The sequence below is a fragment of the Eurytemora carolleeae genome, unplaced genomic scaffold (assembly GCF_000591075.1).
Source record: "Eurytemora carolleeae unplaced genomic scaffold, Eaff_2.0 scaffold714, whole genome shotgun sequence".
Taxonomy (NCBI): domain Eukaryota; kingdom Metazoa; phylum Arthropoda; class Copepoda; order Calanoida; family Temoridae; genus Eurytemora; species Eurytemora carolleeae.
Window position 1 is genome coordinate 357 of NW_019396623.1, and position 14,656 is coordinate 15,012.

Consider the following 14,656-nt stretch of genomic DNA (forward strand, 5'->3'; position numbering starts at 1 on the left):
AACCTAACCTTTGGGAAGCATAACGCTTGGGAAGTTGCCCTTTGGGAAATTATCACTTGGGAAGTTGCTATTTGGGAAATTATCACTTGGGATCACTGTATCCCCAAGTTTCCTAGTATATATATAATTAAAAAGAAGGGAAGCGATGGGCAATAGTTTGAAAAGATTTTATGGCTATCTATTTATTTTTATAATTACTAAGATTTAGGTATAATCGTATAAAATCCAATGGAAAATTGTCCAGATGTCATTTTATAAATTCTTTCGATGTCTCCTAATTACTCTGTGTTGAACTGTAGCTACTAACCATGTTTACAAGATTGCATCTCCTGAGCGTCCAGTATTTTATCCAGGTTTAAATATTCTCCATAGCTTAATCCTTTCTGCTCTACCATTAGGTTTACACCCTCCTACACAAATTAATAAAAAAAAATGCAATTTTTTATTTTTCTGTATATTCGCGAATAATCTTTTTTTGAGTATGTTAGAATTCTACATTTTTTCATGCAAGTGCAAGAACCTTATTTTTAGAATAATATGTACAATGTACATTACGAAATATTTTTATTTACGTCAACATTTGTTTTTAGAATAATACATGGTGTCCCAGGAAATATGACAGTTGGTGAATAGTTTTAAATGTCTTCTTCCATAATTTGTTAGGTTCTTTAATACCAAAGAGAATAATAAAAACATCGCTTGGTAGTATTATTATAAGTCGATTTCAAAGCAAAATATAATTTAGTAAAAGATTTTTTTTTAGCAAAATAAACTGCAAAAAGTCTTCAATATATAATACTTGTTATGGAAGAAGACATTCAAAACTATTCACCAACTGTCATGTTTCGTGGGACACCCTGTATTATTCTTTGTGTATGTCTTCTTTATAGAATAAAAAAAAATTGTTTGTTTGTGTCATGCAGAACTAGGGTTCAAATTTCGCATTTCGTTCGCTCGAGAAAAATGCGAAAATTTTCGGGTTTTTTGCGAAATTTCGCTCTAATCTGTTTCGCGAAAAAATTCGAAATATTTGCGAAAAAAATGCAAAAATTTCGTGAAAGAATGCGAAAATTTTGCGAAAAAAAATACGGAAGAGAAATTATTAATTATGATATAATAAAGCTTCTAATGCTGGTCCCTGAGAGCAGAGAATTCCACAAGTTTTTTTTGCGCAAATAATTATAGCGGCAACAACACCGTTTTCGTGAAATTTTTTTTTCGCGAAAACTATTTTAGCTTAATTCATTTTACCAAAAAATAATGCGAAAAAATGTATCGAAAAAGTTTGCGAAATACGTACGCAAATATTTGCATGTTTCACGAAAGTTTTCGTTCACTGGAAACGTCAAACGTTTATATTGTTCTGTATTTTAACGGTCCGGCCCTTATTATTTATTATTATTACTAGCAAGAGTGCACGGAATTGCTATTTTTTATTCATAGCCTGGTTACTTTCGCCGTTTACCCTCGCTTCGTATTAAATCATGAGTTTAGCTGAAGTGTCAGGCGCTGCCCGTGGAATATCAAAATTAAAAATATTTTTTAGCTTTTATGTATGTGAACAGTCCATTAAAGACGACCTTACCTGATGTCGTAAATGTTCATTCTCGGTTTCTTCGCTGCAATTAACAAAAAAAATATTGTTTAATGTGATAACCATAAAAATCTGAAAAAGGAAGACGACTTTTACACTCTAGTTATAACATAAAGAAGTTCAATGCGAGTGAGACGCAACAATATTGCAGTGTAGACAGACCCATTTAATTTTATAAGTGTGCAGTTAAACTATTTGCTTAGAAACTGTAGTTTCAGTAGTAGTAAATATTTCTATTTACTGTTATAGTTCTGATATAAGGATTCAACTCTAATTGGCTGATAAGATAGATAGAAAGATAGATGTTACCGCCATGCTATTTCTATTGGTTGTTCAGAATTTACACCAAATACATTACTGAACCGTGATTGGATCAGGCGCTATAATGGAATTGGCATACAAGTGTGAAACAACATCAAATACAATTTGATATCTATATAATGTCGTCTTCCTATTCAATTGTTTTCTGGTTATCACTGGATCTAAAATGTTCAAGTTTTAAATTATGACACGAATGAAAAAAACTTTTTAAAGATGGTTTTTAAATATTTTTGGTTTTCCTAAAGGATTCTGTACTTCGAGGAGCCCTTGTATACCTACAAATATAAGATTTTGCATATTCACAGTATTTTTCAATATTCTCTACACTTTACATTCTCACACTGTAAACTCTGGTTCAATTCAAGTACCGGGCCGTATTTTATCCAGAGCAAGCAGTACAGTACATATACAGACTATAGAAGGCACAACGGGACAGTACACCAAATGAACAAATACCTCCTAGCGAGATTCTATAGTGCATACAGGATTATCCACAAAGGATGAGAATTCGAAGACAGCTCAACGAAACTTATTTAGGCCTTTTTTATTTGTACATTCAACATTAAAGGGACTGTAAACGTAATTTTAAGTGACCCTTTTCTGATTGACTTGTATGTCCGATTCACAACGTTACCCATAGAAGCTTTGTCTGATCAAGCAATGGTTTTTTTTATGTTTGCCTCGATAGCTCGAGCAGTATTATTTATTAAAAGACATATTGTCAGGGACCGGTGAACCTTAGAATTTACAGATTTTCAGATATGAGACAATAAAATAATGATATATCCCTTTTTTAGGGAAGAGGGAAATGAATTTTTATGATGTGGGGAGAAGGGGGGGGAGAGAAATTTTAAAAATTGACATCCACTGAAAGTTTTCATGCCTTTTCTGATACCTTTTAGTTTTTATTTCTCTTCTATGCAGTGAAAACCTTTTGCGCTATATCGCAGGCGCAAACATTTATTTTATACTGAAGGAAAAATTTACATTCAAAGAACAGGGATGACAAATAAAATGCCAAAGAAAATATGTATTTCTGCTTTGAGACCTACCCTGCAGGACACCCTGTATTAGGGTTGATAAACGAACTTTGGAACGGTGACGTCATAGTTCAGCACATCCTACTCTGACCACAGTCCAAGTTTAACTGAATAAAATTCTTTCCGCTGATCTCTAGAGGGATCACGTGACTAGTGAAAGCCAGAGAAACCTGTTTCCAGTAGAACAATGTATATATCATGAAATCAAGATGTTGTTAAGAATGTAAAAAATTAAAAAATAAACCTGTTTGTTAAATTATCCAACAGATGCAGGAGCCCAGGTTTAGACGGTTTCAGATTTCCATCCATAACAACGGAATCTTATCAACCTATCTTTGGGAATCAGAGCTACAGTTTTCCCTTACTTTTCAAGTTCTAACTTAATGTTACCCACAAAGGATGAAACTTCAGAGACGACTGTGCGGAATTTATTCAGACTTATATCTTACATTCAAGGTTCCCCGCATTGTTTACTTTCTTATTTTTCTCTCACAAACCTTAGGAGATTATTATTGATCAAAATATATATATTTCAACCTGTACACGTGGATTTAATGGTTCTGTCAATTTTTCAGAAAACTGTGACTTTCGATCAAAATTTGACCCCTTTTACATAATTTTATAGCCTTTCATCATAAACATTGATTGGTTGGCATATACATTTTAAATGGAAAAGTATAAAACAAACAAATCTGTAAGTCTAAAGACTGTTGAGTTATAGACGAAAACACGTTTGATTTCAAATAAAAGAAACCGAATTCTTCTCTCTCTCGTTTGTTCGTGGTGTGTAAATCATAATATGTAAGGAATTTGAGGTATGTCATTTCAAGGGACACGACCGGCTATGTAAAGTAGTTGAACTGAGTATGCAGTGTTGTAGACAAATTCTTTAAGATTCATTTGAGACATATAAAACGTTTCTTCGATGTATGATTACTGAGTTTGAGTGCATAGTCGACGTTCAAAATTATTAATTTGGGTGATTACGTTTTCAGAATCGGGCTTTTTAAATTATTAAATAACGACGACGAAAAATAAAGTATCAAAAATATGCAGTAAACTAATTAGATGGTTAGGAACATATTTCTCAAAAGAACTTTGTTAATAAATCAATTATTTAATAATTTTAAGTTTTATATGTCTCAAATGAATCCTAAAGAATTTGTCCACAACACTGCAGAATACTCAGTTCAACTACTTTACATCGCCGGTCTGTCCCTTTAAGTCTCATCCTGTTTGGGTAACTCTGTATTAAATGAAACTTGAGAACTTCTTGACTAAATATCTTAAATACTTTTGGCAAATTCTCATATGAAATTAATTGATATTTGATTGATAAACGTTTATTTCTATACGCTCTTTAGGCAGGCGTCTTAAATATCTGATATGAAATAAATTTATGCTACAAGAGTGAAGTTCATATAACTATATTTAATAGTATAATTGATATTTTTAAAATTCTAATAACTTTAAATCATTTTTGATTGAAAAAAAATTCTCCTTTTTAAGAAAGGAAACTTTTAAGAAATACTTAATTGAAATGTTTTAAATCTGAGATTTAAAAATGTGTCAATTCATAAACATATTATTTCAAAGAAAAGTAGGTCTATAAAATGTTGAATTTGAACAAATGCTCCGTAAAGCGCATGCAGATTTAACAGTTCGGTCCATGAACTGAACACAGCAAGCTAGGTGACTTAATATCACAATTTATTCAATTGATCTAAAAATTTACTTTTCATCTTTTTTTCTATTTTTTTTGTCAGTGGCTGCACTAAAAATGTAGAAGTACAGAAGAACAGCTCTGTAAAATTAAATATTGTTGAATAAAAGGCCAACATATGTGAATTCAAATTAAAGAAACCAAACACATCTCGCCCTGGTTAGTCCGGTGGTGAACGTGATTATTTCTCTTCTTTATCCAATATATCCTTATTTTATCAACCTTATATATCAAGGAATAAAACTTACTCGTACTTATGCCTTTCTGATTATATAAATATAGATATTACACCCCCTCTCACTTCCATTCTAGTTTTTCTAGACGTTTTACCTGATTTTCCAGTATTTTAGTGAATTATCTACAAAATAGATCATGGAGTTGGAACAGTGCCAACTTTATATAAAACCTATACAAGGCTATCCTTGTCTATTTTTAGATATTTAGTCAGAGTAAAAGGATCCCTTCTAGTAAGTTTAGAGCCCTAAAACTACCCTGGATTTCATCTTTTTTTTAAATAATAAGGATTTAAAAATGTTGTGATAGGTGCATAGCTTTCATACAGTAATAACCAGAAAACTCTGGAATAGGAAGCTAAGTCGATTTTTAAACTCAAGTTTGTAAAGTTTGTGAAGTCCAATGAACAGAAGGCACAGCAATTGTGCAATGTCAACATACCCATATTTTACTTTATGACCGATTTAAAAACCTAAAAGTAAAGCTATTGGCTTTGTAACAAGATCCAATGCACTTCAGTATTGCTTCAATGTCGTCTTCATATTTACTATTTTCTTCTTTTCACTTTATCAAAATATCACAACTTGACTGAATAAAACCCAAGAAAGACTAAAGAACAATATAAGAATGGGGAAGGAAAAATACTTAGAGCCCGAATTCGGAAATGTATACAATTGGTGCAAAAATATGTAATTAATAAAACAACATTCCATCTTGAAAATATATTAATATTATTTGTATTAAAGTAATTAATTAAATTGTGCTTGATGAACTGGAAACATTTTTGTAATTTCCAATATAAACTATATAAACTATATAAACTATATAAAGGTTTCGTAAAATATTTTTTTGATAATTCATTGTTTGTGAATTTCAGGAAGGTTCTACATGGTTCCACACCTTTTCAGACAGGGGAGTGGGAGGGGAGGGGGGGGCAATATTTATGGAATAGGAGATTACTAAAATCTTTTTCAGGGCCCTCGATGAAATTACATATCATGTTGAATCCCTCCTGTGAATTATTTGTTTATTAAAATCGTTTAAAGCTGAAGGGATACAGGCGAATACAGATATACTAGTGAAAGAACACAGCACACTAAAATGCCTAGACCGGTAGGAAAAAATAAAAACATTTTTGGAAATATCTTTTTGTGAAAAATTATAAACGGGTATTTAATAATGATTCTATTGGTATTTGGTAGGAATTTTATTCCTTTATAAAAAGCGGTTTTTTTTGGTATGCAACAATTTTCATTTAATCCCGTCGAGATATTTTCATTGAAAGATACCTTGAAAATCTACAAAGGCAAAAAAAATCCGCAAAATCCGCAAGCCCTTGGGTTTAATTGAATCCCTCGGGGGTTTAAATTTCCATTGATTCTAATTTGTCTGAGAGTAAATGATAAATTGTTTTTTGGAGTTTTGAAAAGTTCGAGATAAAAATGATACATAGTTCATTTTATAGTTTAAACTCGAATTATTATTTGCTGACTGTTATATAAATGTAAACGTTGTTTTCATTATTTATCCTGACATACAAATTATTAGATTCTGTGAAACATGAAAACCTGTTTAGTTTCTATGCATAGTACTTTTTATATTTTTATTTACATTAGTTATTAATTAACTGTATTTCTTTTGATTAAAATTAAGGAACACATTAAAGGGTTATTAAAAGAAGGACACGACCTGTTTACAAAAACTACGATTTTTTCAGTGGGATTCATAAACTTTTGGAAGATGAAGACGATATCAAAGCAATACTTTGTGTATTTGATTTCACCATTAACTTCAAAATTAAATTATTAAAGTTAAAAACATTCTTCTTCCATAGATACAAAGGAAAAAAAAGATGAAAAACAAAGAAAAAAATATAAAACTCTTAAAGTTTCATCATTTTTTTAAGAAGCCCATGGTACTTTTTCAATTTACTGAGGAATCTATACAGCTGTGCATGGAAGACGACGGTTAGACTCAAGTTATAAAGTCCAGAGTACGCGTCTTCTCAACACTGTTAAATGGTCGACCAGATGGCGTCTAGGGGCCAAACTATCGTACCGAAAGTACGTCATTAGGACGGACCTTGCATGTTCATATAAGAAACATAATCAGTGAACATGAAACACAATAATTTTGCTTGTGCATTTCATTTCAGAAGTTTTTTTCAAGAAAATGGAAAAACTTTTTGCTTCATAACAGCATCAAAAGATTGCTTAAATGTCGTCTTTTATTTATTTTGTTTTAGGTTGCGATAAAAAGGGATGCAGGACAAGAGAAGGCTGTGGCAGATTGGATAAAAGTATATTTCTTGACAATTATTACATAAACGTTTCTCTTTCTCAAAAATCACATGTTCCCCCTTACATTAACAATCGTCGACTTTTACTGCAACATGGTATCGTGCATCAGTTCATCTCCCCCCCCCCCTCCCCCCTAGAGATTTAACTTATTTAACACAATGATAGGCATCAAACGTAACAATATGACACTTGTCGATGTTTATTGATCGATTTTGATTAGAAAAAATATTACGTTAGAAATTACGTTAGAAATCCATATCTTGAACAATAATTAATTGTTTGAAAATTTGATAGGAGGATGACATTTGAGAGGAAATCACTTTTTTGTGATTTCTCCTTTTTTAATAAATTTCAGAGTTAAATTAAATTTTATGTAATTAATCATTATTAATGTTGTAACATTGCTTTTGATTTCTAACTTTGGTATTGAAATGGCTAAGACATTTTCCCACGACACCGGCCCTAAGTCCCATTCTCAGACTTCATTTATGGAAGATGTTAGGCACTTTCCCAATTATAGGCATTTTTCATAATTGGCAACTTCCCAAATGTGCAGTTTCCAAAGCACGGCAACTTCTCAAGTCTGTCCCTCATCCTTACCTTTTTCCTGATTTATCATCATTCTTATGTTTAAAATTTACAATGTACATTGTATTTATCTGCAATTCTCATTTGTTTATAGTGGGCCAACCAATTAAAACAACCTACTCTGGTTAGGCGGGTCCAAACTACATAGTAAATTGAAATTTTTTTATTTGGATTATCTAAGGCTTTGTAGTTGAATAAAAATATGAAAAAAATATGAGTATTATGTACAATACACGGCTGAATTTCGATCGTGCTCCGAATTGTCAGATTAAAAAGCTGAATTATTACTAGAAAGCGCCCTAAAATCCACGTGCCTACAAATACAACATCAACATTTTTATCGTATTAGCATACCTGCATTCTTACTATATGCACATTTACAATACATATATCTTAATAAATTAAGGAATAACCTCTGTTTGTCTGTTTGTCTGTCCGACAATAATCCAGTGGCCGATTTGCCTCCAATTTTGATTGGAAAACTAGATAGAACTACAGTAACTTTCGTGGCTTGATTTACAGATGTGAGGCCTGTGGGTTGACTTTTATTGGGAAAGTTTATATTCAGGCAAAGCTGGGTTTCCAAACTAGTATTATGATTATATTCAGGCAGTAGTTGGTGAGTGGCCTGAGGATACTCTTTACGAAGATGTACTGAAGAATGGTGTTCTACTCTGCAGGTTTAATCATATATCTTCTATATATTAAATCTCTTTGCTCATATATATAAATATATGTGTATGTTAGCTATAGCTGGCAAAACAGCTAAACAAAATTGACAATTCTTTTTAAGGAACTCGTGGGTAACATAGGATAACAAAAATTTGATTTTTTTTCTCCTTCAAAAATCAAATTTTTTTCTTTCAATTGCCCTTCAGCTAGTCTATATCTGTATAATAAAGCTCTTCGCTTAAACATATATTTTTATATATATTTATATGTAAGCTATAGCTGGCCAAACAGCTGGACCGAATTTGCTGAAATTTGTTTGGGAAACCTAAGGTTAAAACTTTTTTTATTCAGCAAGCATATAATAAAGATTTTCTCTCATGCATATAAATATATATATATATATATACATATATATATGTAGCATATTCTGGATCAAGTAAAATGTTATCTATGTTATCCATGCTAGTAATATAAATATCTTAATTATCTGTATGTTGACCCTGCCGGGATAGCCCGGTCAGTTTCGTCCACCTGTATATAAATAAATTTAGTTCAATGAGATTTGTCTTTCAACGCAGACGTATATATAGCCTTGAGTTTTGGCTAAGGATAGAGAGCCGGTATTTTGGCGAGAGATAGAGTCATTTAGATTCTAATTAGACTTTGAGTAGAGTTATCATTACGTTATCTCGGATCTAGATTGTTTACATATATATTCAGGGTGAGTAAAAAAAAGTGTGATTTGCTGCGCCTGGTGCAAAAGTGTAACTTTTTTTGTGCAACTCTTCTGTATGGTGTTTTTTTTATATTTTTTGAAAATTTGCATTTTTTTTGGTACTTCAATGGTCAAAAAAAAAATCCGCGAACCTTTTTTTCTTTCAAAATCAAAAGTTCAGAAAAACAAAAGTGTGTAAATAAATTGTTTCTATCGAAATCTAAAATTTTAAAAAGATTGAATTGCAGAATCTCAGAAAATTTGCAAAATTGTAATTGGAAAATTCGCAATTTTCAGTTCTGGTATAATTTTTACGGAAAAATTGTTTTTCAATGATTCTTAAGGTTTCATCTAAACAGCGTATATTTAATACGTTAGAATATACTTAGAAGAAAGGAACTAAAGAATTTAAATAACTTTTCCTAAAAAATTAGCCCAGAACTGAAAATTGCGGATTTTCTTATTACGATTTTGCCAATTTTCTGTGATTCAATTTTAATAAAACTTTAGATTTAGAGAGAAATAATATGAATGCACATTTTTGCTTTGCTGAACTTTTGATTTTGAGAGAAAAAAAGATTCGCGGATTTTTTGGGGGCCATTGGAGTACCAAAAAAAATTACAAATTTTCAAAAAATATTGAAAAAACATCATACAGGAGAGTTGCACAAAAAAAGGTAGAATTTTGCACCAGGTGCCGCAAATCACACTTTTTTTTTGACTCACCCTGTATATGTCAGCTATAGTTGGCCAAACGGTTGAACGGCAAATTGGCTGATTTTTTCAGGGAACCCAGTAATACAACTGCCTTTTTGCCGGGATTTTTACTTTTTTGTTTGTTTAAGGTTTAAATTCAAGTTTTTTAAAATGGAACCTTGTGCTATATAAATTAATTCAATTCAAGCTGATTGATTTTCATTTTTTTTTCTGCAAATCCGCGAAATATGAAAGAAGCCAGTTATAAAATGTTTCTTATTTGCCTCGGAACAAAAATCTTTTTAAACCCAAGATCATGAAATTGCGAGTAAAAATGCGGGATAAAAATTCTCCCAAAATTGAATAAAATAAATTATTTTATTCTAAACTGGTTACGCCAACTCCGGGCACTTAAGCTGCTAGTCTCTACTTCCAGGGGAAAATATCAAAAGTGATATTTTTTAAAATGTGCCCTTGCAGATTTTTGTAAAAAGGATATTTGAATAAAACATTCAATTTTCTTTAAAAGAAGAAATAAAATAACAATCTTAATTTTTCTTCCTGGATAAATAAGACTAGATCTATTCTAATGTATCTAGGGTTTTCCTCCCACTCAATCGCTGAACGTTCTGCTTAAGTTTATGAACGTACTGCAGAAAACTGTTTAGTTTTTATAAACGTACTGCAGTATATTGCTTAGGTTTATGAACGTACTGCAGCATATTATTTAGGTTTATGAACGTACTGCAATATATTTTTTAGGTTTATGAACGTACTGCAGCATATTGTTTATGTTTATGAACGTACTGCAGCATTTTATTTAGGTTTATGAACGCACTACAGCCTATTATTTAGGTTTATGAACGTACTGCAGCATATTATTTAGGTTTATGAACGTACTGCAGGGTATTATTTAGGTTTATAAACGTACTGCAGCATATTAGTTAGGTTTATGAACTTACTGCAGCATATTGTTTAGATTTATGAACGTACTGCAGCATATTAGTTAGGTTTATGAACGTACTGCAGCATATTATTTAGTTTTATGAACGTACTTCAGCATATTATTTAGGTTTATGAACGTACTTCAGCATATTGTTTAAGTTTATGAACGTACTGCAGCATATCATTAGGTTTATGAACGTACTGCAGTAAATTGCATAGGTTAATTTATGAACGTACTGCAGCATATTATTTAGGTTTATAAACGTACTGCAGCATATTATTTAGTTTTATGAACGTACTGCAGTATATTGCATAGGTTAATTTATTAACGTATTGCAGCATATTATTTAGGTTTATGAAAGTACTGCAGCATATTGTTCAGGTTTATGAACATACTGCAGCACATTGTTTATGTTTATGAATGTACTGCAGCATATTGTTTAGGTTTATGAACGTACTGCAGCATATTGTTTAGGTACATGAACGTACTGCAGCATATTGTTCAGGTTTATGAACGTACTGCAGCCTGGTAGTGTTACCAAAATAAACACGAGCGGTGCAAACTTCAAGCTCATGGAGAACATAACAAAGTAAATTGTTTAATTCAAAATAAATTTTAATTTGATGAAAGAAGATTTTAAAACTTTCTTGGCTTCAAGCTAAAATGAAACCCTGTCTGTCATGTTCCGGAGTAACTTTATTTTTTTTATTTTTTTTAATTCCTTGAAACTTGATATTTTTCTCGACAGTTATGCTAATTACAAAGAATGTAAGATTTTTTTATATATAAATGGTTTAAATTTGTATTAATGGTTTTATTATCGACATTTCTTAGCATCGGGAAGATGTTTTTAGCTCAGTGATCTGGACTTCTGGATAGAATTCATGAACGGAAACTGCTGAATGCAAGAGTTTATCTTTTCAAATTAAAATCTTAAATGTTTGAATCCTTACTTCTGATTTACGAAGATTTTAAAAATCCAGAATCCTGATTGGTCGAGCCCTCGATTAAGCTGACCAATAAGAGAAGCCTAGTTTTTTTGAACAAGAAAAGTCTGTAATCCTTCTGAAGCTGTTTTTCATTATCTCCACTACACACATTGAATAGTTTTTTGTAAAATTCAATTATCCCTTCTTTCTTAAAATATTTTAGATTTTTCAAAACAAATTGAGTCTTTGCAACAAACTCTGATTATATAACCACCATATCTTTACAAACCAATCTCCTAGACCTGAGATGCTTCAAACTATTTATTCTGTTTTAATAAATAATCTGAGTTTAAAATGTAAAGGTTTAAACCATCAGATTTGATAAAGGGATAAGAAAATTTGACCATGTTCTAAAATCTCAAGTTATTTTATTGTTTAATGATTTGTTTAGGTTACACAATGCATTTCTGAACTACGGGGTAGATCAGGTAAATAATTTTGTAAAACAAATATTAATGTTAAATGTTTTCCCACATTTTAATTATTATTATTTATTATTATTTGATTAATGCCATTTTTTGCTTAATTAATTAATTTTTAGAAAGAACAAAGACAATCGTCCAACTTTTTGTTTTGGAAGATTTATATTTTGATTTGAATATAGTGTATAGTGACAGAAATATCATTACAAATACAAAAACCCATAGATAAATAAATAAACATAGATAGCTTATNAAGGGACAATGTGTGAGTCCTAACCTAACATGAATAATCATGAGCCGATCGTCTTTAAAATATCGCGGTAAACTCACAGATAAATAAATAAACATAGATAGCTTATGTATGCAAAATCACCAAGAATTGTACAGTCCGCGAACTCATACTTCTAGGGGTCTGAGTGTACTTCAATGATAAGCGGGGTGGTTTGGTGTTTTAATGGATTTCATAATTATTAAACCACTCAGGAGTGAATTTTATTTTGAGAATATCAAATTATTTCACTGATCAATATATCATATTGATGAGAATTGAAGAAGAACATGAAAAGGACTAAACTAACTTAAATTTCTTTTCACAGAACTCATGTACACCACAATGCCATATACACTCAATGACATATAGAACAGCCAATGTTCACAACCGACCTAGTTAATCTATATAATAGGAATATCTTTAAACATCTCTGTACATTTATATCTTTCAAGATGAAAAATCTCGTCTTATGCGCAATCTATCTTTATCTATACCTCAACCTTGTGATTTTAAAGGGTAAATAATCTAAAAATGGTCTTCTGCCTTGAATATTATCTTTAAATGGTAAATCTTATGGTTTGACAAAGAAAGAAACCCTGGGTAACCCCTATAGATGTAAATAGCCCCAAAATTGGGGTAATTTGTCATTTTTTCCGTGCGTGTAGTCAAAAACATCAAAATAATGTCATTTGATACTCACCTACTTACACCAATACGGGTAACCCTGTGTGCATAATAAATGCTGTCTTTTTAATCCCACAAATCCCAGGTTTTTGTTGGAAATTTTGTGAAAATTAAATACACTCATAAACTGTACATTGTAAAATGTATTCAGATGTTATAGATTAATGTGTTCCAAACCCGTATATCTAAACACACTCGTACACTGTACATTGTAAAATGTATTCAGATGTTATAGATTAATGTGTTCCAAAACCTGTATATCTAAACACACTCGTACACTGTACATTGTAAAATGTAATCAGATGTTATAGATTAATGTGTTCCAAACCTGTATATATAAACAAAACCAGTTTAACCCAGTACTTCGAAGACATTGAACAAATTTATAAAATGTCGTATTCTTAATGGAATGCTGAAGATATTAAGTTTTTTAATTGCATGTTTAAATGGAGCTCTTTAAAACTGTTCCCACATATTTATTTTTTGCAATTACTGATATTTAGGTAAAATATTTAATAATACGTGTAAAACTTATTGAAAAATTGTCAAGACGACATGAATTTCGAGAATTTAAAAACTATATATACGTCAACCCATTCAACTTAGAATTTTTAAATCAAGATGAAAACATTCCCGTGGTTCTTAATCAAAATTTGAGGCAAATCGGTCAAGGGTTTAATCAGTTAAGATCGGATATACAAATAGATTGACATAGACTACATATACTTTATATATGTATATATATCATCAGAGCGTCCCATATCATATTAGATTATCTCCAATCTTTAACGCCAAAATGCGCACATAATACTCAAAAAATCTAGCATTTTCTGCAAAAAAAATTTCTATTAGCCTAATCAAATTTTTTAAAATGATTCATTCTTCTTAAATTTTCTGATTTATCCCGGAAATTGTAATTTAGACCCATTGACGCGGTCTAATTTGATGTGGGACACCCTGTATATTGATGTGTAGTATTTGATTTTGTTCATTGAAATAATTGGCTATGTTGAGTGTATATAGCTTAATCACCGTGCTTTAAAATCAAAGGTAGATTTAACGTCGTCTTCCTTTTCCATAATTGTATGTGTCCCACTGTACTGCAGGTTGATGTGTTCCAAACTAATGACCTGTTTGAGAAACGAGATCTAGGAGCTGTGACAAACACTATGTTTGCCCTGGATAGAGCGGTAGGTCCTTTTAAAGGGAGTGCTCCCAAAATAATAACTAGTAAACCAATCGATTCTGTTTGATGTTTCTGTTTAACACCGGAGCCAAATTCAACTTATAGTAGCACAACTTTTTAAATGTTAATGAATGTTAAAGAACCTGTCAAATCTTTCGTTGGGATGTTTAGAAGGATGAAAATTTCCCTGTATGATAATTGAAGGACTGCAGTATGGTTTTGATGAATTATATTGGCGTACAAAGCCTAGGGGTGTCAGAAATGATTTTTTTTGC

General features: G+C 31.2%; 2 protein-coding genes across 2 annotated transcripts in view; one reads left to right on the forward strand and one right to left on the reverse strand.

The window, feature by feature from the left end:
* Window positions 1-224: 224 nt before the first annotated feature.
* Window positions 225-3,474, reverse strand: LOC111706482 (tryptophan 2,3-dioxygenase). Its single transcript, XM_023479366.1, has 5 exons — window positions 3,200-3,474; window positions 2,968-3,062; window positions 2,155-2,190; window positions 1,586-1,619; window positions 225-410 (listed from the first exon to the last, which is right to left on the reverse strand). The coding sequence occupies exons 2-5, from the start codon at window positions 3,021-3,023 to the stop codon at window positions 303-305; spliced, it is 234 nt and encodes a 77-aa protein (XP_023335134.1). The 5' UTR covers window positions 3,024-3,062; window positions 3,200-3,474; the 3' UTR covers window positions 225-302.
* A 2,409-nt stretch (window positions 3,475-5,883) lies between these two features.
* Window positions 5,884-14,656, forward strand: part of LOC111706485 (muscle-specific protein 20) — a 12,165-nt gene continuing 3,392 nt past the window's right edge. Inside the window, exons 1-6 of the mRNA XM_023479370.1 lie at window positions 5,884-6,025; window positions 7,158-7,211; window positions 8,410-8,480; window positions 11,335-11,418; window positions 12,210-12,246; window positions 14,302-14,385. Coding sequence (XP_023335138.1) covers window positions 6,014-6,025; window positions 7,158-7,211; window positions 8,410-8,480; window positions 11,335-11,418; window positions 12,210-12,246; window positions 14,302-14,385 — 342 coding nt within the window. The 5' untranslated portion in view covers window positions 5,884-6,013. The remainder of the gene's footprint in view (window positions 6,026-7,157; window positions 7,212-8,409; window positions 8,481-11,334; window positions 11,419-12,209; window positions 12,247-14,301; window positions 14,386-14,656) is intronic.